At 45.3% G+C, this 26891-nt stretch overlaps 1 protein-coding gene across 6 annotated transcripts in view; it reads left to right on the forward strand.

Moving 5' to 3' along the window:
* Positions 1–26891, forward strand: part of SLC4A2 (solute carrier family 4 member 2) — a 2186615-nt gene that overhangs the window by 995444 nt on the left and 1164280 nt on the right. For all 6 annotated transcript variants that reach the window (XM_069210734.1, XM_069210733.1, XM_069210737.1 and 3 more), the window contains 2 exons: positions 3390–3561; positions 3977–4203. In XM_069210734.1, the coding sequence (XP_069066835.1) occupies positions 3390–3561; positions 3977–4203 (399 nt within the window). The remainder of the gene's footprint in view (positions 1–3389; positions 3562–3976; positions 4204–26891) is intronic.

The following is a 26891-nucleotide window of genomic DNA, read 5'->3' on the forward strand; positions in this document are numbered from 1 at the left end:
AATTATGTGGTATCTTGACACCTACTTTGATAATTACCTAGCCTTAAGTGTAACTGTGAACATCATTTTATTCTATTAAAGAGCTTGTTTTCTAGATGGCCGAGCATTCCCCTTTTCTCTTTTTCCTCCTCACTGCCTTTTTATTACTGATTCAGTGCTTCCAGAGTTTCAGCCTGCAGTTGTGCAAAATTAACATTTCCAAAAGAAATAACATTCTGTTCTTGAGGGTTAAGAGGAATGTGCACATCCTCACCCCGCCGGTTTGTTCCTCATTGTTCACGTTTGCCCCATCGATTGAACTCATGGGAAATTTTCATTTGATTTACTGTTGCCAATCAAATTGTTGGTTTCCGAAGGTGAGTTTGTCACAAGTTACTTGGAGCAAGTGGGAGCCAGTTGATTATTGGCTGCTGGTAACGCTTCGAAGATACCATGCAGCACACACTGCGTAAGCAACCCTCAAGCATGCATAGAGACAGTTAATACTATTTCAGTAGCACCCTCTAAGGTAATTTGTTTTGTCCCAGCAGCATTACATACCAAAACATCCAAACAAAAATCCGGTTGCCCTTGCTGTTTAGACGGTGTTCAAAATGGTTGCTGTTGGGAGCAGGGATAAAACCGTTCAAAATGATAATCTGATCCACTGAATGGTAGTATCCTTCAAAAGTCTCAGATGAAAGCATTACTTTTGCAGTATTAAATGTGCAGAAAGTGCATGTGATCCTGTACTACAGACTTCCCCTTGGTTGCCCTTGCTCATTAGATGGTGTTCAAAATGGTGCTTTTGGGAGCAGGGATAAAACTGTTCAAGATGTCAATAAGCAAGGGCAACCAGATTTTTGTTTGGATGGTTTGGCATAAAATGCTGCTGGGACAAACCAAATCACCTTAGAGGGTTCTAATGAAACAGTATTAACTGCCTCTATGCAAGCTTGAGGGTTGCTTATGCACAGCACTCCCCCTCACTGCATGTGTATGTTTGGCCGGCTGTCTCGGGCCGGCCAAACATACATGCAGTAGGCTCTCTCCAGCCCAGCAAGACAGTTAATACTATTTCAGTAGCACCCTCTAAGGTAATTTGTTTTGTCCCAGCAGCATTACATACCAAAACATCCAAACAAAAATCCGGTTGCCCTTGCTGTTTAGACGGTGTTCAAAATGGTTGCTGTTGGGAGCAGGGATAAAACCGTTCAAAATGATAATCTGATCCACTGAATGGTAGTATCCTTCAGAAGTCTCAGATGAAAGCATTACTTTTGCAGTATTAAATGTGCAGAAAGTGCATGTGATCCTGTACTACAGACTTCCCCTTGGTTGCCCTTGCTCATTAGATGGTGTTCAAAATGGTGCTTTTGGGAGCAGGGATAAAACTGTTCAAGATGTCAATGAGCAAGGGCAACCAGATTTTTGTTTGGATGGTTTGGCATAAAATGCTGCTGGGACAAACAAAATCACCTTAGAGGGTTCTAATGAAACAGTATTAACTGCCTCTATGCAAGCTTGAGGGTTGCTTATGCACAGCACTCCCCCTCACTGCATGTGTATGTTTGGCCGGCTGTCTCGGGCCGGCCAAACACACATGCAGTAGGCTCTCTCCAGCCCAGCAACACAGTTGCTGGGCTGAAGAGAGCCTGCACAGGCTCCCAGTCTGCCTGGAGCTCCCTGGCTGGGCGCTCCCAGTCAAACCTGATGCTGCTTTGAACAGCGTCAGGATTGGCACAGGGCAGGTTGGAGCCTGTGCCTGCAGCACGAAGACAGAGGAGCAGAGTGGAGCTGCACAACAGCGAGGACATAAGTGTTTTATGTTTCTTAATTAATTTATTTTTTATTCCCCCCAGCCCCTCCCGTGTGCTGCCCCACCCCTTCTGCGCCCCACGAATCACCACTGCATAAGTATGCTGACTCATCCACCTATCCTTTGTCTGCAAGAGTGAAGACATTGTAGGAGATTCTGGGAAATGCAGCTTTTGGCAGGCTAAAGATACAGGCTACCACAACACCTGGCTTAATCTAGAATGCAATTCATTTACTGACATTGCCTAGGTCTGGGCTTCTCACATGTGTAGTTTTGGTGAGGAAAAGCATTCTGGCTATCACGGAGCCTGACACAGATCCAATTGTTGGAAAGTCTCCCAGACCTGCCCCCAGTGATGGGCAAACAGTACAGGTAGCGAATTATGAAAATTGTTATACATAATTATTATGCATGCTGTAAAGAGTGCCATTGTTAGATCCAATAATTTAAAAATTCTGACTGTCTAGTTAGGTTTATGGTCACCACTTCCACCTTACAAGCCCAATTTGTATGCAGATTTACATTGTAATTGAGCTTTAGATTATGGTGCTCATCATAATGTACGGTGGAAAATTTCAGAGATTTTTGTTTCCTAATGTTTAAAACAGTGCTGTTTAATAAACATTTCTACAATTATTTTTGAAGTTTTTAAAATAAATACCTACACCTAATCAAAAGAAGTGCTATTTTAAACAATGGGTAACTTTCTACCAATAACGCTATGGCAATTTCTGATGTCCTCAAACTTTTAGAATATTTTTTTAACTTGTCAGTGTTCGAAGCCTTTAAAGTACTTAGGTCTCAGCAACAAATGCAGACGGCTCCAATCCCAAATGAGGGTATCTTTCATTCCTTTGGAAAGTGACACACTGCCCTATCTGGTATTCAATCACGTATTATTTATGGCTGTACGTAGGTAATTTTATTTATTTTTTTAGAATTTTGTAGATTTATATCACAGATTTTCTATGCAAAAAATGCATGTTTTCAACAGACATAGATTCCTGAGCATGACAGCATGAAGCAAACCGTACGTGACGAGCCAAAGATAAGAGTGACATGCCATTCATTACAAGTATTAGGTGTAGGGAGGGCATGTAAGACAAGAGGCGAAGCCTCGAGCAAGTCTTGATGCCGTACCCTGCCATTAACCATGGTGATCAAAAGCATATTTATCAAGTTATTTTAGGCGCACCTATGGTGGTAAAGTTAAACAAGACCTTTGTACCGCCCCACATATGAATATGTTTTTAGTACACTTCTTTAAAAGTGTTTTATTAGATCAAATTTACTGTCAGAGACATGAGTGTGCATGCATTTGTAAATTTGTATGTATATATATATGTGTAAAAGATAAGGATGTAAGCTTGGCTAGCCATTGGTATCTGGATTTTGGATATTTCAATGTTTATAGTATTTATGAGCTGGGTATCTGTTTCAGTATTTATATTCAGCCAAATCTTTATAAGCATAATGTACATGTTGATGATTGATCCACTCATTCATTGTCAGCACATCCCTGAGGCTAGGATAGGTTGATGTTGGTTTTAAAACTTCTACTCATTTAGGACATATCTGTGTTGTTCTACAGCCTGAGTCGGACGTTTTGAACAGGGGACGCTCAAAGTTTGAGTTGGAAGATGATGAGGAGCACGACCTTAACAAGACGCTTGGCGTGGAGCGGTTTGATGAAATCCTTCAGGATTCACATACCCACACAGCAGACGAGCTGGGAAGGACCTACAGTGAAGAGGACTTCGAATGTATGTTTCAGTTAAAGCTGCTTCTTCCTAAAATCTTCATAAAATGAGCTAGATTATTTACATGCAGTGAAGAGAAGTTCTGTAGGGGGAAGGAAGGCATAGTTAATGAGAAGGGAATGGAAGCCCGCCTCACCCCACACCACGCACATACACACACACACACCTTGGAAGTCTCCAGGTAGATGTTTTTATGGAGAGGCAATACCATTGAGGGTGGACAAATATAATGCTTAATTATGAAAAGTTGAAAATCTTCTACCCTCAGTTTGGAAATTCTGTTTGCAGAATGGAATGGTATGACTGAATATTGTGAAAATCCTTTACAATGGTGCTATATTGCCTATGCCTAACTCCTCTACTGGAATACCTTACTGTTTACTTCTGTCAGCTCTAATATTAATTTTGGTTTTGACAGACCATCGCCAATCTTCACATAACATCCATCACCCGCTTTCGACACACCTCCCCTCAGATGCCCGCAAGAAAAAGGCAGTACCAAAGAAGCAAAGGAAAAAAAAAAGGAGAGCATCCATTCCTGGGGAGACACCAACAATAGAGGAAGGCGAGGAAGATGAAGATGAAGCTTTTGACACAGAACCTGAGAAATCAGCTGAGGAAGGAGCCTCCCTAGGGGATGTGCAGGTACGTCCCAATCAGTGAAAGCTGTAAACAGATTTGTGTGGGCATTACCTGAACAAAGGCATAGGGTGCCAGCCCCTATATTGGGAATGTGTAGGCACCCTTTTCACACAGAGATACATTTAAGCGTGACCTCTCCACAAAGGTTATGTACTTCGACTACTTAAGGTTTTTGCTCATATTGAGGGTGGGCACATCCTGTATTCAGTTGTATGTGATCATTGAGGAAAACAAACTTATGGAATGACATTTTTGAGAATCCGTTTCATCTAAAGTATTTCCTTGAAAATTACTTGCTGTTGAACTCCAAATTAATCTATCTCATAATGTCAATAAACAAGGTTGGTACGTCAAGCCTACCAAAAAGTGCAAGCTGGCTTGTTGTCAGCTTACCACAATCTTATGGAGGGCTTAAGCCTGTCCATTGCTTGCTACTGGTTGGCTTCATTGCCACTATCATTTGCTTGTGTCTTATTTGATGGCTTGCACTGCTCACAATTAGGAAACTACTTTTTTCTTTTTGTTTAAGTAATCCCCAATAATGCATTTGTTTTTCAGCTCTCTCCATTGTTTGCTTCTCCTTCCCATACTACCTGTTGCTGCCTCCCTCATGTTATAAACTCTCTCTCGGGAAAGGCATATTCTGTGCTTAGTGAGAATACACAGAGGCTTGAAGTTCCTATTGTTTACCATTGGCTGGCTTTCCTGTCACTGTTATTTTCCTGCTTCTTATTAATGTCAATCGTGTGCTTGTCCTTCCCATGGAGCATAGCCTATTTACCATCTCTTTTGATTGGTTAGCTCCTTTGCTTCCACTACTTACTTTTCAAGCACTATTTTTTTGTTTTAGTTAAGCACTCCATGACAGTGCATGTGTTTCCCAACTGTCCCCTCATGCACTTCTCTTTTACTGCTCTCCATATTGCTTACTGTCACCTGTGTGCTTCTTCATTCCACATCCATGTTGCTGTCACTCTCGTATCCGTTCCATTTCTTTCTCCCTTGCATGCTTCTCTCCCAGCTGCTCCACCTTGCAAAATCACTCACTGTTTCTTCTCCTAACTCTGCCCTCTCTGTTGCTTCTCCTCACCTGCACCATCCTTCAATGTCGCTATAGCGTCTCCTCTCTAACGCTGTGGATGCCCCCAAACTGCACCCTCTGTGGTGATCCCCTTCTCTTGCGCACTTGTATTGATCCATACATTTAAAAAATGCCCTTACATTTTGTTTTTGCACAGCATCAAGGTGCAGCAGCATGGCTACAAAAACATTGACAAAGCCAATAAGTCTCATAGGTGAGACCTAGATACTTTGCCAGTGCTTGTTTTGTTTAATGTTTACGACCGCCACACAGCTACTCCCTTGCACCCACCTTGCTTGCTGCCACTGATTGGAAGTCCTTACTTATTAACCAAGCTCCACAGTTCCCCAAGCAGAGTAATGTTTGATGGAGTCTTTTCTCCAAATCTAACAGGTTTCTCTGTTCTGCTGGTTTCTGCCAAGAGATTGCTTTATATAGCTCTATGCCTGTTGTTTTTCTTTTTTGCCCTGTGTATTGGCCTGGGGCTAAATTATTCGGGAGTCTTGGCTTGTGTCACATTGCTGTCACCCAGTTGCTCCTGCCTTTCAATGACTTTACAGTGAGTTTTGTTTATGTATATAAAATATGGCTCAGTGCCAGATGTGATAATGCACACTTTTTAATAAGAAGCGCATGTGGCTATCAGCATAATGAGGGCAACAAATGGAAACAAGCATTCGCAATGCAGTGGGTTTCGCATTTGCTTGAGTTAGAGCTATTGGCGTTTTAAATTCCTAACTGGACCTTTCTGATGGATACAACTACCTGTGGATTCCTCACCTCAAGAATTTTCCCCTGCGCGCCAGCTTCAATGGAAATTATATTCTAGCTCTGCACATCGATGATGATGTCACAATTGCCCGACTGCACGCGATGCCGTATGACACCATCCAGGCAATAAGAAGCCCTCGTCGACGTGCAGACGTCAGTTCCCTTTTTTTTGTGCCTGCAAGTAAAGTTTTTTCTTCGAGGCTACCAGGGAGCTACAGTTTCACAACGGTGTAACTATGTCACAACCGAGGAAGTCTTGTTCAAGATCTTCGAAGACTCATCGGCGCCATCTGGACTCTCGGCGTCGTCATGAATCACGGCGCCGATCGAGCAGGGAACGTTCCCGTTCAAGATTGCCATCAGCTCGGCGCCGGCCGACGTGGGAAATTAGCCCGACTGTCACGCCTCCACCTCCAACGACTCCGGCTTCTCCGACGTCTCCACTATCGGTATTTTAAGTCGAACCACATCAGGAGCTGAGGGCTTCTCCGGAGCAGGAGATGCCTGGACCATCATCGGCTTACCCTCTGGTGCCGGTTCCTCAAAGTTATGATGCCCGATGCCCTTCGCGTCGCCCAGAAGGCTGGTGACGCGGACGACGTCTGCTGTTCCGGCGCCGATGGATTCGCACGGATCCAGTCGACGGTGAAGTTGTCTGTGGCGCCGGAGGGTCCCGCGTCGGATGGCTCCGAGGATCGGCGCCGTCGAAGACCTTCGGCGTTGGCCGACGCCTTATCAACACCGGGGCTCGAGTCCAGGCTCCGATCCAGGAGATTGGCTTTATGGCTGCTGGAAGAAGAGGAGTATGACAAGCAGCATTTGGAGGTATGTGAAATCGTGGAGCCTTCATGGGACCTGCATGGCTAAGAAACAGCAAGTGGCCTGGACACTTCCCCGGAATGGGACCTGACTTCCCCGGGGGAGTATACGGAGGAGGCTGCTTTATTTCATGCTGTGGTGAGGAAGGCAGCAGACGTTTTGGAACTTCCACTTCCTGCTGTGGAAGTGAAGACAAACCTCCTGACTGAAGTGCTGCATCCAGCGGTGGCGGAGCCTCTTTTGCCTTTCAATGAGGCTCTTTTGGACCCTAATAAGGACATCTGGAAAAAGCCAGTGTCTTCGGCGGCCGTCAGCAGGGCGGTAGCGAGACGCTATCGTGTAGCACCAGGTGATCCATGCTTTCTGACCAGGCACCCAACTCCGGAGAGTTTGGTTCTCCAAGCGTCATGCTCCTCCCGTTCTGCTCCTGGTTCGTTCCCCGGGGCCCCTGCGGACAGGGAGTCTAAGAAGATGGACCAGGCAGCGAAAAAGACCTTTTCTTCTTGTAGCATGGCTTAAAAGTCTGCCAATGCGACATGCATTTTGGGGCGTTATATTCATGCCCTTATGGATGAGGCTAAGGGCCTACCTGGTTTGTTGCAGGAGGTGTTGACCCTGTTGTCGGACGCTCAGGCGGCGGCGACCCAGATAATTCAATCTGGGCTGGACACCTCGGATTCGGTGGCCAGAGCTATGGGCACATCCATAGCGACGAGACGGTAGGCCTGGCTGCGTTCGTCAGGGTTATTCCCGGATGTTCAGACTACTCTCCTGGACCTGCCATTTGATGGAGACAAATATTTTGGGGCAAAAGCTGACTCTACTCTAGAACGTTTTAAAGAGTGTAGAGCCACGGCGAGGTCATTGGGTCTCCAGGCAGCCACTTCCTCTACTTTTAGATCGTTTAGGAGGTTTAGAGGTTTTGGTCGTGGCGCTTCCTTTCGTGGCTGGCTCCATGCGGCAGGACAACAATCTGCAGGAACTCTTCCTTACAGATCCTTCAGGGGTAGAGTACGCACTAGAGATGCCACCCAGCAGCACTCTGCCTCTTCCTCTTCCTCCGGAGGGGTGCAGCAGGGAAAGCAGCCTTAGTCCTCCACCACTCCCTGCTCACACGTCTCCGGTAGGGGGGAGACTTACTCACTTTCTTCACATGTGGGAGTCCATAACATCAGACTCCTGGGTCACCTGCATTGTGGAGAAGGGGTATGCTCTTTCCTTTTGGGAATTTCCTCCTCACTTCCCTACCCGCCCCTCCTTCTGTTCGGACGACCATCTTCTATTATTGCAACAGGAGGTGATGTCCCTTTTGTCGAAAGGTGCAGTGGACTTGGTTCCAGAGCAGGAGAGAGGTCAGGGCTGCTATTCAAGGTACTTCCTGTTCCCCAAAAAGGATGGTCGGTTGAGACCAATCCTGGACCTGAGGATTTTGAATTGGTTCCTCAAGCAGGAAAAGTTCAAGATGCTGACCCTGTCACAGGTTCTTTTGGCGTTGAACAAAGGAGATTGGATGGTGTCTGTCGATTTGCAGGATGCGTACTTCCATATTCCGATCCTCAAGTCGCACAGGAGGTATCTCCGGTTTGTGGTGGGGTTGCAGCACTATCAGTTTGCGGTCTTTCCGTTTGGTCTTACTTCGGCACCTCGAGTCTTTTTACAAAGGTGATGGCGGTGGTAGCAGCGGAGCTCAGAAGAAAGGGAATAGTAGTATATCCTTAACTGGACGATTGGTTGATCAAAGCCAAGTCTCGGGAGCTCTTGCGGTGTCACCTCAGTTGTTGTTCGACCTGAGATTCTCAGTGAATGTACCCAAATCTCACCTCGAGCCCTCTCAACGCCTCCTGTTCATAGGGGCAGTACTGGACACAACATTGAATCAGGCCTTTCCTCCGCCGCAGTGGATTCAGGACATTCAGGTGTTGATTCCAATGTTTCAAGATAGAGCGGTCGTTCCAGTCCTCAAGGTCCTTCATCTGCTCGGTTTGTTCGCTTCTTGCATTCTGCTGGTCATGCATGCACGCTGGCTATTCAACGGTGCATCCGCAGGCAGTGGTTTCAACACAAAGGAGATCGCAAGGATTTGATCAGGATCTCCAGAGACACTGCAGCGTATCTTCAATGGTGGGCTGCGGTCGGCAACCTGTCGCAAGGAAGGCCGTTCTTGCTGCCTCTGCCAGTGGCCATAGTTGTAACGGATGCTTCCACTCTAGGGTGGGGAGCTCATCTGGGGGACCTGGAGATCAAAGGTCTTTGGTCTCCAGGGGAACATAGGTTTCACATCAATCCGTTGGAATTGCGGGCAATACGTCTGGCTCTCAAGGCCTTCCTCCCTTCCCTTCGCGGTCAGTCAGTCCAGGTCCTGACAGACAACACTACCGCGATGTGGTATATAAACAAGCAGGGAGGAGTGGGGTTGTATCTTCTCTGCAGAGAAGCTCTTCGACTCTGGTCCTGGCTTCAGAACCACAAGATTTGTTTGGTAGTAAATCATTTGGCCGGAGTTCTGAACGTGCGTGCGGACGGTCTCAGTCGGCTCATGTCGTCCGATCACGAGTGACGTCTTCATCCGGATCTGGTTCTTTACATCTTCCAGATGTGGGGGTTTCCTCAGATAGACCTGTTTGCCACTCGGGAGAACGTGCACTGGCCGTCGTTCTGCAGCCTCCAGTATCCGGTGCAAGGAGCTTTGGGGGACGCGTTTCAGATGTTCTGGAAGGGTCAGACTTTACGCGTTTCCCCCATACCCTTGATTCCTCGGGTTCTGAGGAAGATTCGCCAAGACCGGGCCTAAGTCATCTTAAAAGCCCCGGATTGGCCGAGAAGGGTGTGGTATTCAGACATTCTCCAACTCTCTTTGTCTCCCTTAAAGGGCAGACCTCCTCTTGCAGTCGCAGGGGCAGGTTCTACACCCCCACCTCCAGAGTCTGCACCTTCATGCCTGGAGATTGAACGGGGCAATCTGAGTTCCTTTTCTCTCCCGCCGGAGGTAGTGGATGTTATTTTATCGGCCAGACGACACTCCACCAAATCGATCTATGCAAGCAGGTGGGCCAGATTTGTCAGTTGGTGTGTAGAGAACCAAATTGATCCCTTGAAGGCTCATTTGTCTGATGTGTTATTATTTGCTTTAACCTTGGCACAGAAAGGTTGTGTAGTTGCCACAGTTAAGGGCTATTTATCAGCGCTGTCGGCTTTTCTGTGTCTCCCAGACCAACCCCCTCTCTGTTTAGGTCACCTTTGGTATTGAGGTTCATTAAGGGTCTCACTAATAAGTTTCCGCCCACTCCGTTTGTTATACCTCAGTGGGATCTTAATTTAGTATAGACCTTTCCTATGGAATCGCCATTTGAGCCAATGCATTCTTGTTACTTACGATTCCTAGTGTTAAAGACTGTATTTCTAGTGGCCATAGCATCGGCCAGAAGAGTGAGTGAGCTCCAGGCTCTTAGTGTAGAGTCCCCATATCCTTCCTTTTTTAGAGACAAAGTGGTGTTAAGGACCAAGGCAGCTTTCCTCCCGAAGGTTGTTACACCCTTTCATTTGGGGCAGACCATTACTCTCTCTTCCTTTTACCCTCCGCCTCATCCATCCAAGGACGAAGAGAGGCTTCACCGTTTGGATCCACGATGAGTGTTGAGCTTCTTTGTCGACAGGACGAGGGAGTTCAGGCAAGACGATCAGCTCTTCGTTGGATACGTGGGGAAGAGGAGAGGCAGAGCAGTCCACAAGAGAACACTGTCCAGGTGGATCATTCTCTGTATCAAACTTTGTTATTCCTTAGCAAAGAAAGAACCCCCTGTAGGACTCCGAGCTCATTCCACTAGGGCTAAGGCTGCTTCATCGGCCTTGGCTAGGGGTGTTCCTGTGGTTGACATCTGCAAAGCGGCAACTTGGGCGTCCCTCCATACTTTTGTCAAACATTATTGTTTGGACTCTGAGGTCAGAAGGGATAGCCATTTTGCCCGCTCAGTGCTAAAGTACAAGATTTCTTGGTTTGACCATTCAGGCACCTGCTATTCTTGAAGTGAGGAATCCACAGGTAGCTAATGTATCCACCAGAAAAGGCGTTACCGAAGGTAAGTAACTTGTTCTTCTTGTCACATAAATTGAAAATGAGGTGTAAAGCATTAGTTGACATCAGCAAGCCGATTCAAAGAACTGTGGCCGCCATGAGCATGAGCTTGAAGGAGGAATACACAATGAAAAAGAAGTGCGCTCACAGTCAAACGTATCGGCAGTCGTTCAATTATCCATGTTACAGGGTCAGTCTGCAAGGCAGTAACAAAACCTTCCCAAGGAGGGACAAACGTAAAGCATTTACCAATAATATCAAAGGATTTGTGAAAGACAAGCCCACGAAGGAGTGAAAGCGCTAGGTGCGAGGTGGGTGTGGTTAAAAGCCCACAATTCTTACAACAGGTCAAAGCGCGTGTGCGCTCAACCTAAAAAAAAAATCAGTAAGTCAGCACTGCAGGCCTATTTCCTTTAGATCCTATTCTTTACCCCGCTCCATCTGTACCTCTACGAGAGCCTCTGTGCTCGGTTCTCAGAATGTTAGATTTGGATGTTTGAGAATACTGCTGGAATATCTTGCTGTACCGGCAAGATTAATGTTTTGGTGGTGAGACAACTGCAACTTTCATGCTTATCAAACCGACAACATAGCAGTTTAAAGGACCAGAAAGCATGGCATAAGATAGGAGATGGGTCTGTGCTGGTTTTTCAGACAGAGGCCCGGGTGACTGTCAACAGACCAATGCAAGAACGTTTTAAAAATTACATGGGAGCCGCTAAACCAGGGTGTTAGTTTACATTAACACTACTCTGCAAATTTGGACACATTCATGGAAATACTTCCCATGGATGCTGCGTAAATTCACCCAACAAACAACTCAATCGCATGTAAAGAACACTACTGGCCAGAAGTATGATGCCATTTTCGATAACAAAGGCAAAAATCGCCATTTGTGATCGCAAAATGGCCTCGTACAATGTACCATCCCTACTTTGCAAGTGAGTATCCAGTTACCGACTAATAAAATTGGGATTGCTACTCGCAATTAGGAAGAGGTGTCCTGGGGGCGTCCCTTTCTAATTGCGACTCACAGCGGGATGTATGATTGTTTTGTGACCGTGAATGCAGTCGCAAAGCAATCACAGTTAACACCAATTTAAAATTTCAGGAAAACGGGCTGCATTTAAAAAAAAAAAGCTGCTTGACAAAGCAGTCACAGACATTGTGGTCTGCTGACCACAGCAGGCCACCATCCCTGTGAGTACGGTCATTTCAAATGGGTCACAAATTGCGACCTGCCACATGAATATTAACGAGGCAGGTCCTTTGTGACCCATTTGTGAATTGCAAGCAGTGTGGTTAACACTGTTGTACATTTTGTTTTGCAACTCGCAATTTGTGATTCGCAAACAGATCACAAATTGTGATTGGCAAAACTAAAGGTCGTACACCTGTCCCTACATTGACCAAAACAACACTTATAATTATACTGAGATTGGACAGGTTTTACTGAGGTTTGGGAGTAGCTACATCCACTGACTGGCCGCTGAGGGATATTTTCTTTTTGGGAGGGGGGGGGTCATTTTCAGTAATGCACTTTAGCCCTGAGCAACCATATGTGAAGTTATGTATCATTACAAATGCCAGGGAAACAGTTTGCTATTCATCAGGGAGACTCTGAGATTGCAGTGTGTTGCTTCTCTTGCAGTCAAATAAGGTGATCATTAGTCTCGATCCAGCCACTATAAGCTGCTGATATCAGCATGTTTTTACTAGCGTGTGCTTCAGTTGAATTTTCTCTACCGAGTACTTTTCAGAGTACCTGCAGCGCCGCATTAAACTGCCTTTGTCATTGATCTCCTCCTCCGTTGCTTCACCCTCCTATCAGCACCAAATCCCGCTCCTTAAACAACTGCCAGACCCATCCCACTTTCTCCCACACATAAATAACATCCCTTAAATGTAGTATGTCAACAAAACTGCCTTTACACGATTTTGATATTCCTAATGCTAGCAAGATAATAATAATAACATAATTTATGGAGTGCTCAAATGCCCGTAGGCATCTTGGCGCTACCATAAATATACATTTTTGCCTTCTTACAGAAAAAGAGAATTAGACCACTGTTGAAATAACGATGTCATTTCCTAAAAGATAAGTTATTGTCAATATCCTATATATTTATTTGGGTAAAGCATTCCAGAGTTTAGCTTTTACATGTCTAAAAGATCTTCCACCCCATCAACATCTGCTTACCTTCTGCACTGTTCATTTTTTTATGGATGACAATATTAAAGGGGGGGGCAAGCAGGCTAAGATGGCAGATGTGCTTCAACAGCGTGCCGTGCCATCCACCCTACCTCCAAGCCAAAACTATGCTGTGTGCCTGGCATCCACACTAGTTTCATCCCAGTGGTGGTATGCAGTGAGGTGACACCCAATGATCCCGTAGTTGAACAGCATCCAAGACCCTATTTTGTGGACGTTGGCTGAATTGCAGGCCGCACCACCCAGAAGATGGAGGCCCGCACAATGGGTTAGTGCGCAGGCAGGCTGCTTGAGAACTCCGCTCATTGTCTGGTGCCCGCATCGACACACAGCATGCATCACACAGCCCTCAATGCCTGGGTTGAGGCACAGTACTCTGTGAGATTCCCCTTGCATTCGTTGACTCCTCATCTGATGTCTGCCATGGGGGGCAGGGGGGGCGATGACTTCTGCGGCTGCTACCAGTCCACTACACCTAAAGACACCCTCCTCCTCTGCTTGAACACTGGACACTGGTGGTGAGGTGCAATTGCCTCCTGCCTCCATGCGATACTGATCCCCTATTTACTGCTACCCCCATCAAGGGCCTGGAGCCAGGTAACCCACGCAACTATTGGACTACACGGTACAACTCCCAGTGCATGGGTCGGGCACGGAGAGGCAACTCTTCACATGCTAACGCAAGACAAGGAACCAGACCCACGGTCAGTGACGAACCTACCTCCAGCCTGCTCACTTTAACTTGACCCAGATCTAGCCTAAACACTGCCCTCTCCAGTTGAACCCACTTTGCAGAAGATTCTAGGGCTCAAGGTCTTCTTTAGCCTCCTCATTTCCAGAGCAGCATAACACTCAGATCCAATCTGCCACTCGTGCACCCCACGACACATCTTGGCGGAGCAAAGTCCTCTCCTTGACATGAACAACAATAGGCTGCCTGAATGCCGCCACATCAGCAGTAAAACTGGCCCTTTTTGGCACAGTGGGAGGGGGTCAGGTAGGACCAGTTTCCTCGCATGTTCCAACAAATCTACCCAACCCTGACCCATGCTGGCCAAGCTTCTCCATTTCTGTGACGCTCTTCTGCTAGCGACTCGGCTCACCAGCCCCTTGCTAATAGAGGATAAGCACATCATGCTGTTTCCGGATTACACATTGACAGTTCAACATCCGTGTACCACCTTTTTGAGGTCAAGGGGCACCTTTGGCACATGGGAGCCCAGAATTCCCAGTGCTTACTCCCTTACACAGACCATGAAGGCCGCGCCACCCCCCCAATACTCAGATGGAGCATTTTACAAACTGGATGAAGCACTGGACTCTGGCCGACATGTGGAGGGCTCTCTACCCACCTCCCGGGGTTATTCTTTCAACTGGGTACCCCATGACCTATTTGTGCACCTTGACTGCGTAACATGCTCCCTAACCCTATTGCTTTTTTTCCATGCTGCGGACTACTTAGGCCACATGGTGTCTGACCGCAATGCCCTCATCGCAGTATTTGTATTCAAGAAATAGTCGGTATCCGTATGACACTTGATAAGGAAATCACAAATGCATCCCGCTGGCCCGCGATATGGGGAGTTGAGTCTTTATTGGTCTATATTCCCAAACCAAACCAGGATCCCACCTACACTTCTTCCTACCTCCCAGTCTCCATAATGGGGGCGGACTACAAAATAATGGGCAAAATTGTGTCTGCTAAATGTGCCCAGTATGCTAAATATGAACCTATTCACCTGGATCAGAATAGGTTTGTCCCCTAGCGCAGCACCTCTCATAATCTTCTGCATCTGTTTCACGTTCAGGCTCAGGTCCAGGGGCAGTTCCCTTTCGCTGTGTGCCTAGTTCTGGGCCTGGAGAAGGTGTTTGATTTGCTGGACTGGAGCTACCTGTTCCAGGTCTTGTCATAAGGACTCGTGCATAGCAACAAGACTGTTGGATTTGCGGTGGCAGCACCTCTGCTTGCAGACTACTAAGTCATCCTGCACCAGTTGCCAGCTGTCGGCCCAACCCTCCCGGCTCTCTAGCAGTACCTGACCCAGACGCAACCAGTAAAAATGATTTGTGGTAGCCTTGCGCATGAAACTCTGAAAACCCCTCAGGGAAATTGTTGTGAACAAAAATGCCCTTTTCTCCCCACATACAAGTTTCTTAAACACACATAGACAAGAAAAGAGAAGCAAGACAGTTTTCAATACATTTATTGAAAAGACCGCAATCTACAATAAAATGCATGACCTGCAATGATTAGGATAATGAGAAATAACAAAATCAGGATTGTGAAAATCAGAGATGTAAATATGAACAACCCCAACATATTGCAATGATACGAATATACAATTCCTACCTACCTAAAAACCTAATCTCTATCCCCTTAGCGAGAGCAAGGTCATGTAAGCCAAATCTGTATGTGCAGTGTCCATGAGAAGCATCCCCCTGCCCCCCCCCCCGCCCCCCCCCACTACCTTAGGTTACAAGTTCAGCCCTTCAGTCTTCAGATCAGGCTTCGCAGAGACACCAAGGTTGAGGTCAGCCGAAAACCGGCATGCAGCATGAATAGAAATTCTGGCAGGAACCCCCTCTTACACCATTTGTTCTACAAGATCTTTTTTATAGGTGGCATGTTTATGTTCTTGCACGGAAGACTGATGCAGGTATGTACCTAAGCACTGGACTGTTTACGCAGTTTTGGGGCTGGCAATTCAAAATATTATTCTGTGTGCCTTGCATTCCGTTCTTGTGAACCCGAGGAAGGGAACATCATGCAAACTAGGCCATCCACAGAACTGATAGTGACGCTCTCGCAGAATAGTGACTGATTATGAGCAATAAAACATTGCCACTAAAGAAGCTGAACTAAAATGAATATAAATGAATAAATGAATACAGAACATATTATCTAGGTAAAAGAGCACAGGCCACAAGCCTAAGCTAACCTATCACTGTGTCCCAGGCAGGGAACTACAAATGGACCCACAACACTCTCCCCTATTGCTGGAAGAAGGGTGCAAAGTCCAAGCCTTACTACTAAAAATGCTCTAATTAAAATCCTAAAATCCTAAAAGCATATCTGAAATCATACATAAGAGATAAAGGTCGGCATTGTGCTTTTGGCGGTCACCTGACTGCCATGGTGGTGGTGGCCGTTAGTGCGCAGCCAGGCCGGTGGTGAAGACCGTCATATTACGACTTTGGTGTTTTGGGCGAAGCCAGACTGCCGAAACGCCGTTCGTACCGCCAGGGTGGTTGGACCGCCAGCAGTATAATGACACGGCAGACAGCCAGGCTTTCCGTGGCAGTCGCACCACCACAAAAACCCTGGTGGTAACGCACCCCATGACAGGAATCTCCATTCCTGGCGCTGGCACCGACCCTTGCCCCCCACACCCCCTACCCACACATGCACGCACCATCCCCCAAAACGTCCCCGCATATATAAACACCCATGTCCACACACTTGCATGCACCCTCCCCCCACTTTCACACACATGCAAGCACCTTCCACGCACATGCAAACACCCTCCCCCTCTTTCACGCACATGCAAACACCCTCCCCCCACTTCCACACACATGCACGCACCCTAACCCCACATCCACACAATGCAAGCACCCTCCCCCCAGAACACACAGATGCACGCACCCTCCCCCACTTTGACACACATGCAAACACCCTCCCCCCACTTTCACGCACATGCAAACACCCTACCCCAGACCACACACATGCAAGTACCCTCCCCCCACTTCCACGCACATGCAAGCACCCTCCCCCAAGAACACACATGCACGCACCCTCCCCCCACTTTCACGCACATGCAAACACCCTCCCACCACTTTCACGCACATGCAAACACCTTCCCCCCACTTCCACACACATGCACACACCCTCCCCCAAGACCACACACATGCAAGCACCCTCCCTCCACATCCCCACACATGCTAGCACCCTCTCCCCACTTCCACACACATTCAAGCACCCTCCCCCACTTGCACGCACCCAACCGCACACAACCATACTCCTCCACCTCGCACTCACACATACGCACCCCCCTCTGCAATCATACACCCCCCACCGCATCCATTCACGCACTCATGCATACACACCCCCTCCGCAATCTTACACACCCCCATTGCATCCTTTCATGCACTTCCACACCGCATCCATTCACGCACTCCCCCACCGCATCCATTCACATACTCCACCTCTCTGCATTCATTCATACAGACACCCCAATTCGCCCACATACACACACCCAGACACCGCCAATTGCATACATACATGCACCTAGGCCACACATATGCACCCAACACCCACCACCAGCCCACCCCTTTTTGGACCATCAAATTACCTTTTCCGGTGAGGTGGTCATCTGGAGGGGATGGGTCCTGGAGTTTTCTACCACCAGTGCCACACCGCTGACAGGACTCTGCCACGTCGTATTACGTATCGTAATACGGCGGGTGGAGTCTTGTTAGCATGGCAGTGCTGGTGGTGTAACCGCCTCACTTCTTCCATCGGCCAGGCTGACAAGGTCGGATTTCCACCCGTTTACCTAACTCCAAATATGGCTGTCTCTTGGCGGCAGCGACTTCGGCGGTCTTGGAAATCTTGGAAAAAGACCACCAAAGTCGGAATGACCACCAAAGTGTCTAAGTCAACAAGCCAAGCAGGTCAACAGACAGACCAAATTAAAAGGCAATTTGGTGTCATATTTTACATTTTGAAAAAACTCAGTTGTCGAATTTTAACAATAAAAATATTCTTGCAGAAAATCTCCAAGGTTTTCAAGGGAGATTGAGACCAAGAAGGACCCCTCTAAGGCAGGAGGCAAGTTATCATGGCAAAAAGATTCACAGAGCAGAAGTGTGCAGAAGCTTCCGGTGTAGAATGAACAGCGTAGGTAGCACTAGTCATTGTGCCATATGTCGTTGGAGCCAGCAAATCCACAATCGGTGGCTCATATGATGCCCTACAAATCAACTGCAGTCTCAAGGGCTTGTCGGTGAATTAACCCTCATTGAGAATGTTAACAGATCCTTGTCCACAGGAGGTGTAGGCTGCATGGCAAGACACACTATAGGTGCACATTCGAAGAGGCACCAGAGGCAATGGAAGACTGGCTGGTCACACATCAAGACTGGTCTAAATGTCAAAGACCAATCTAGCTTCCCAAGCAAAGAAGCCCTGAAATACTTTATCATGCACTCACGACACAGCTGGGCTGGTGGTAGCTCCATCACTCTGCTTTGCTGAGAGAGAACAGCCATTGCATATGAAAAATATCAGAAACAGAATTCCGCCAATGAATGCCAAAGTTATAGGGAATCCACCAAAAATACTCAGGAAGTGAATGTATGGCTACAGAATGACTCCAAACACGCTCTGGAAGGTGCTGACAAATCCAGAACCGATAGCCTTAAAAAAGTGCACAATCTTCACAGTACTCGATGTATTAAATATCCTGCTTACCAATTCACCAAATGGTTGGGGAAGTTGGTATTTAATAGGGACTGTATCTCGGCTGATGGTCTTACTATCTACAGATTGTATGTGTCGTTGGCTGATGTCAGAGCCAAATGTCTTTGAAACAATAGCATCTTTAGTCTGCTGAGCTTGTCAAAGTTTACATTATAAGTAACAATGTGGGGCCACAAGTCTGCCACTGTTAGCTCTTGTACGGGTGGGAATAAAACATGGCAGCACCAAGTTACCATTTGAGTAACTGAAATCACGTAAGCAATTCCTGGCTTCATTCCACAGAAGCTTTGAGCGTTGAGAACCACATAACTTCCATTAGTAGGTATCTAAAATACTGGACGAATCAAAGACATGTGAGTACCCTTCAGCAAGCATGCCAGATTTGTGACCTATGCATTGCAAAGGCTGTACAAGGACATCTGCTTACAAATCATAGAATGACTAACAGTAGCCTCACATTCGCTTCTGCTAAGAAAGACCTGTTTCACATTTCATACACTTGTAATCGAAAAGCAGCTCCCACACCTCGTGTATGTGGCTGTCACCTAGCCACTCAGACCTACCTACTGCAAAATGCTTTAAGCATTTCTTGAAATAAAAGTTGGAAATGGGCAGATTTGTTACTCCATGTATTAACCATTCTGGCGAGGGGATTTCTGCTACAGTTAAAAGCAACATTTTTCAGTTTCTCAAATTTAAGCATGATGTAGCTAGCTTCTTTTTTAGCCATTTTCTATTGTTGTCTGGACAAATTAAAAGTGTCAAACTATTGCATACCGTTAACATGTTTCCAAGGCACGCTGCCACTTTTGAGAACCTGCAGGGTCCAGCTTAACTGCATGATAGAATGTAGCTGGTTCTGTCCATGTTGTAAAAAGGACACTTTGTAATGAATGATATCACTTGCAGATGACACTGTGTTATTTAGAGTGTAAATTCTGTTGAACAAAGTGTTCATGCCATTATCGACAACAGCTAAAGCCTTTTCCATGTTTTCCCCATCAATCTGCCTTAAACGTGCAGCAGCTTCCATCTGGGATAGCTTCCAGATCTTGTTATATATAGCATACAGGAAGTGTTTTGAGCGTGGCTTCCTAGGTCCTAACAGGAAATCTTGTAGATTTACTTCCTCAGACAGGAGACTAAGGTGTTCTTTGACAGCTGTTAAAGTGGAGGAATGTAACCATTGTTCTCATGGTTTACCCACACTGTATGTAGTGACAATACCTGAATGTTGATCCGACACAAAGCGAGGGTCTTGCGCTTGCTCTGAAACCCCCAGAGGAATTAACAAAATGTGCCTGGCACTTTCTTGTATGAGTGATTAGAGTTTATTTACTTTATTTAAATACATTCAGTCCAAAAAATTTTGGGACCATTTAGAGTTAAAAAGAAAAGAAAAAAACAGTCTTACTTAGTTATATAAAATCCGTTGGGATTGCAGTAACTCATCATAGTTCATAATACCAGTCATTCAAGATACTATAAAAATATAATAATCAACAAACATATAAAATATTTCAGTAAAATCCTTACAACTAAGATTAAAATCGGACTTAAAATACAACAATTGGAAAGTTTTGGCATAAAAAACATCTCTGTAGACTTGTGCGATCTCAGTTTGCTCCTACAAAGGTCGCAAATTCTTACTAAAATACAGAAAATAAGGTTGCATATAAATTATTTAAAAAAAAATAATGACAGTGTACGTAACATATTTAGAAAATAAAAGAAGAAACAAAGAAATATGAATCTTGTTAAAATCTCCCTCTAAAAACAAACAAAAGCTCAGCCTGGAGCTCTAGGGGCCCTTCACAGAAATGAGCCTACGACGAATACACCAAGCCTCCGATAAAAAATTTGGTAACTGAGGAGGCTACCAGTGTGGATGTTTCATATTTGCATATTCTGGTGGCATTGGCTCTGTCCAACAGTGATAGATTTTTACAGAGGGGAATAATCCACTTTCCTCTAGGGCTCTTATATGAGGGACAGAAGAACAGAATATGCTTGATTGTTTCTTTATAGTGAGGGCAAGATATACATCTATCAGTTGAGGGGGCGCTAGATGACCAGTGGGCCGTATAATTGTTAATAGGCAGGGAACCATATCTAAGCTGTAAATAGAGGGCACGAGCATATGGAGGCATGGGGAGGTTCATGAAAGTCTCGGGCCAGGGTTCATGTTTGAATTGGAGGAATTCTGTTGTTAGCCTACCCAGCCCGTTTTGGCGCAGTATATCTTCGTTGACTTTTTCCCAGTATCTTCTTTTAACAAGTTGTCTCGCATTATTGGGAATCAGTTCCGGATGTTCCCAATAATGAGAGAGACCTATTTTAACCCAAGCAGATTTCATCTCCTGCAACCATTGTATTTTGGTTGGGCCCTGGGGAGTAACTATGAGTTCCCTCACCGCCGCCCTGTATGGTTCGAGTTCGGGAATTTTCCAGAGGCGGATCCAATAGGAAAGTGGTCTCAGGGCCGCTATGGTTTTGATGCTGTGTAATCCTAAGTCGAGCCTGAGAGGAATCATTGGGGTACCTACCCCTAACCGGGAAACCTGTCTAAGGAAATTATTTTCTTTTGTTTGTAAAATATCTAATCTTCTATGTAATCCCCAGAATTCCGCTCCATACAGGGCCGCCGCACAGATTTGGGCATTATAGATCTCGGCAATTATAATCAAAGGGGAACTCAAAGCCTGTCTGGACCTACGTACTAGGGCCCCACCTCTTTGACTTAAGATAAGTGCCCCTTTATCAATGGCTGCCTCCCATTTTCCTGTGGTCGATAATCTAATTCCCAAATAGTCAAACTCTTCCACTTTCTCCAGCGGTATTGAATTCATTTCAATTCTGGCACGTGGTCGTTTTCTTAAATAGCTGTATACCATAAGTTTTGTTTTGTTAACATTAACATCAAGGCCAAAATCCCAACAGAAAGCACAAAATTGGTTAACCAAACTTTGGATCCCAATGGGTGATTTAGCTAACAAGATTGTATCGTCCGCGTACAATAAACAGGGGATTTTTTCCCCAGCCAATTTGGGCGAGTCGTTAGTACAATTCTCCAAATAACAGATACAGTTATTAATATAAAGCAAAAAAAGGGTAGGAGCCAGGACGCACCCCTGCCGGACACCTCTGTTGATAGCCACAGGATCTGTCAGCTCACCCTCTTTGCCGCATCTAATTAGGGCATAGGTGTTGTCATGAAGCCGGGTGATTAGAGTTATCATTCTGAACCCAAGCAGTAAGTTGTTCTTCGGTGACATTTAGAAATGTTTGCCAATTGTGAAATTTAGCAGGTGAGAGTACAGTGGGTGCATTTATTTATTTTTCTTTTTGCTAACCCCAGACAGGATGGTTGTTGGATGGTGTCATTTAAAAATAACATTCGTAAAGGAATAAGGCTTGCTCTATACAAGCTCTACCCTGTATTTGCCAATCTTTTGTTCCCCATACACTCTTCAAGTCAATTGTGTTTTTCCAGTACTCACAGCCTTCAACAGCAAGCCGGGAAACAAAGGAATCTGAATAGATCTGTTTTGTGTTGGTTAACAATGCTTTCCTCATTCTGGAAGGTGACAATTTGAAATAGTGTGACCCAGCATTTCTAGTGTCATGCCCAGGAAAATAGGCAAATGTATCTATATATGTTTTGGTATTCCCTAATATTCCCACTGTATGTAATTTTAAACTAACCTTGTAGTACTAGCACAGTGGAGAAAGTAATGTCTTTAATGGTGATAACAGAACATTTCCCCATAATTCGCTGTGTTCGTATACACGTCTTCACTTTCAAATACAGTATATTATTCAGTGTCAGAAAGTATAGAATCAACTGTTTTAACATCCCAGTCATCGGAAAACAATACCAGGTGTAATAACATCACTCATTGAAATTTAAAACACATATTTCTGAATGACCTCAGTAGGACCGTATATGTCAAATGGTACTTATCTGACACAATCCCATCTGGAATTGGACCTGCTGAAATGTTCACATGGGACGAGTCTCTTCAGACCTTATGGGAAGACAGGTAGGGTGTCAAAACCTCATCCACCGGCTTGACAGCAGAGCGTTCAGGAAGATAATGACCATTTATCAAAATAAAACAAAGAATATCAAAACCAATTCAAAGCAGAAAGGCAAGCATTGTCAATAATAGCCACAGATAGTAGCATAAATAAGTTAAGTGATTGTTTTGAAGCCACACGTACAGCTTACGTGTCTTTGATACAGTCTTAGTTGCAGAAGCAGATGAGTTTGGAGAAAAGTCGTCAATGTCTATGAAATAACCAGAAGCAATCTGTGCAAACACAGGAGCCGGTGCAGAGCTGGTGGATGGACCCATTTGTGGGAGTTCATAGTAGACAATGTCATCCGTCTGTGTCGAATTGGAATGATAAAGTTCCATATCTTGGTTGTTTCTTGTCAATTAACAGGTAACAGGAATCAGCAGAAGCTCATTCTCCACTCTCCCCATGCTCGAGGAGGCCATTGTAGCATAAGTGCTGGCAGAAACATTGTTTACTGCTTTTAGAGCTATATCCTGTCAGGAAGTGAGTGGAACGGATGCCACCCAAGGGACCTCTAGGTCTACTGTGCAGGATCAGCCACATGGTGTAATTTGATGTTATCACTTGTGACAGATCTGTTTACTTTGGAACTACGCAACGGTGGTATGATGAAAGTTCTGGTACTGTGTACTCCCAGGACTGGAACCAGTGCTCTGTAGGATGAGCCAAATTCATTTTTCACAGCAATCTTTTTAAACACTAGATCCCCTTCTTTAGTAATCCAGCCTGTAGATGTTATTGGCAAATCCCTTATTTCCAGATTGGCGGCACAGGCAGATGAAATTTAATCACAAAATTGTTGTAGCTTCTATAAAACTACAACACATTTATTTATGTTAAACGGTGTGTCTGCCGCCACCGTGCCAGAACCATCAAGATCAGGGACATACATAGGTATCCCGAAAAGGGCCTCATATTGGGTGCGACCTCACAAGGACCTTCTGGGCAGATTATTTGATGCTCTCTGGACCCCATATAGGTGATGAAGCCAACTACAGCCTGAACCTATAACTCTTGCTGTTAAGGACAGCTGTAAGTTTTGGTTCTTCCCCTCCACAATGCTTTTTCCCTCTGGATGATAGGGGGAGGAATAAAGGAGTTAAACACCAATCGTTCCCATGGTGTCCCTGAATGTCCTAGAGGCAAAGAAAGAGCCCTGGTCCAATTGCAATGCTGCAACTGCTATTGTACTGATAAAGACTAACAAATCTTTAATAGTCCGAGCGTTAGCTGATAATTGTTGCCAGACCCGCAGGAATCTAGAACAAGAATCAACAACGACAAAGACGTATTTGTATGCACCATCAGGTTGTAAGAGACCACAGTGGTCTGGATACACACATTGTAGTGGTTTGTTGGAAATTAGTAGGGATGTCTGTGGTGGATGTTTGACGGTGGACCCTTTAATTTGTTGGCAATTGTCACAACAAAGGACATGGTCTGTTTGTAAAGACCTGGCCACCAAAAGCATTTTTGTAATAGTGATATTGTAGCCACCACACCTGCATGAGCAGAAGCAACACCCTTATATGCTGGTTTGATGAAATTTACTCACTAGTCCTCATTGGAGATCACACAGTCTCCCACTCCTGGAATGGTTGCAAATGCAATGTTCTGGGCACAGAGAAGGTAGGAATATTTTGCAGGGTATGCTTTTGGTAAAGGCTTGCTGTCAGCCAAAGCTTTCACAGCAGCCAGCATTTCATTTTCCAACCTCGTATGACAATGAGTTATTGCAGCAACAGAAGCCATAGCTACTACAGACTTGGCAGCTTCATCAGCCAACTCCTACACGTTGATGGCCCAATGTATATACTACATGAGCTTTTGGTAGTATGTCCAGAAGGTCAGCTACCCTCCCCCACAAGTGTCTGTGTTTGATAGTGTTCCCTTTGGAATCTCTGAAGCCATTCAGGCGCCAATGATTCAAGTAATCATTGTAGGACTGGACACAATAATACAAATCACACATTATTAGTGTTGGTAAATCCGGATCCATATGTTCCAGTGCCAGGACAAGAGCCTTAAGGTCTGCCAATTGTGCAGTGCTGTCCACTAGGGTCCACATGTAGGAATTGTGAGGGTGCAAGGTACCATCCCTCATCACTCCACCTGCTGCGCAAGCGGCTGAGTATTGATGTTTAATACCTAAAACTGGTTGCGCTGAACCATCAGTGTAAATGATAGTTCAGTATTGATCAAGTGGTAATATGTTGGTAGGTGCACGGTACTCCTGTTCGTATTGGAGAAATGTTTGGGTCTAAGGCTTTGGGTCAAAGATGTAATCAACATCAGTAGCGGTCAGGGAGGTTGCCCACTGAATCCAACTCGATGTAATGCTTTAACGTTCGGAATGCTAGCTTTGATAACTGCCTCAAGGGCAGGCCTGGGGTAAAGACAATAATGCGTTTCCCTTGGGCAAGTGGCCTCTCTTTAATGACAGCCATCTGCACAGCAGTCAGTATTTCTTCTGTGGGTGCAAAACGTTGTTCTGCATTGGAGTACAAATGTTATTTGTATGCTGTAGGTACTGTGCCACCTTCATTAAAAGTGACATAGGTGAATCCTATAGTGCCAGCAATTATTCTTATGACCAAGTTTGTTTTGTTGTCACGTGTAAGGGTTTTGCTTCTAGCATGTTCTGCTGCAGTTCTCTGAGAATACATGTGTGTTCTGCTATCTAGTGTTTACTAGAAAAATCTGGACAAATTAGCTCATAAAGTGGTATTATGCATTGTGCATAATCAGGTATATATGTTCTGCCAAAGGTAAAAAAAAAAAAACAGCAATGACTGTAATTTTTTTTAAGTGTCTGGAGGTTGAAGTTGGGCACATTTTTCTTGAAAGTGTGGAGCCAGGCTCTTTCTTTCATCTGATAGCTCGTATCCCAGGAATAGGACACTTAAGAAGGCAATTTTAGTTTTCTTTAAATTAAATTTGTAGCCCTGGATGGTCCACCCTGGCCGGATGTATGTCAAGGTCGTCATCTGTGAGATAAATATCATCCACATTAGACAACGCCTCAGGATGAATCTCATGTAGTATTGATGTTATGTGGGCTGAAGACAACTCTTATATCCTTGTGGTACTCGACAAAAGTTCCATTTGTACCCTAATGAGCTAAAGGCGCATAGATGCCAACTTTCAGGCGCTAGATTTTGGCAGAAAAAAACTTTGGAACTATCCAAGGTTGTTTTGTATTTTATTCACACTATGTTGTTAATTAGTGCTATGCTGTGTGTGTTTTAGATTGCATAGGTGCGTGTGTGACAGTTTAAATGTCTGTAATCTAAGACCATTCCATGTGAATGATCTGGTTTGGCAGCGGGGAATAAAGGGTTATTCATTGCAGAGACACAGTTCTCAATTGCTCCCTGATACTCAAGTTGTGAGAGAATCTCCTTCACTGGAGCTTTAACTTTGTGTTTAATAGGATATTGTGGTTGAGGCTGTGGTGAAGATTTAATGGGTATTATATGGTAGGAAGAATCTTTATTCCACCCTATGTGGTTGCGGTACAGTACGGGAGCCTACGCCAGAGCCCTATCAGCTGCACAGGCTTCCTTTACCATGCCTGGAACCACGACTGAGAAAGAAGGCAAAATGAGACCATACCCTCCTCCCCCCCGCCCGATGGGGGAGCTTTCAGACAAATTCAGGTGGCCAATCTTTTTCTGCCAATAGAATATCACCCTATGTCCCTCTCAATTTGGATATTTAATTCATAAACCCAGTCGGGTAGGGAGACGCGCCTGTCCACTGTCCCAATAACAAGAAAGTTGTTAGTTGCTGTCACATCCAGATGATCTATAATATTCTGGCGACAAATCATGAGTTCTGCCGCACTGTCTAGTAGAGTCACTGTCTAGTAGAGTCACTGCCCATGTCCTGTTCCTCAGCAGTGTTCTCAGCATGGCTGGCATTTTTGATTGAAACTGCAGCCACCTTTTTCTTTTTAAATTGGGGGTTGTGTTGTGGAGTTTTGTCCTTTCTTAACGTAGGCTTCTGAGGAACGCTGTAAGTCCTTCTTCGACTTTCCTCACGTTTCAGACCTTCCTACTCTCTCTCTTCGTTTGTTCAGTGTACCCTGAAAGGAACAAGAGGGGCCTATATCAGTATATTGGAATCTCAGGAGTTTTTAAAATGTCTCTATTTCAGAGATTATGGGGGTCAT

This window comes from Pleurodeles waltl, chromosome 10 (assembly GCF_031143425.1).
Source record: "Pleurodeles waltl isolate 20211129_DDA chromosome 10, aPleWal1.hap1.20221129, whole genome shotgun sequence".
Classification (NCBI taxonomy): Eukaryota; Metazoa; Chordata; class Amphibia; order Caudata; family Salamandridae; genus Pleurodeles; species Pleurodeles waltl.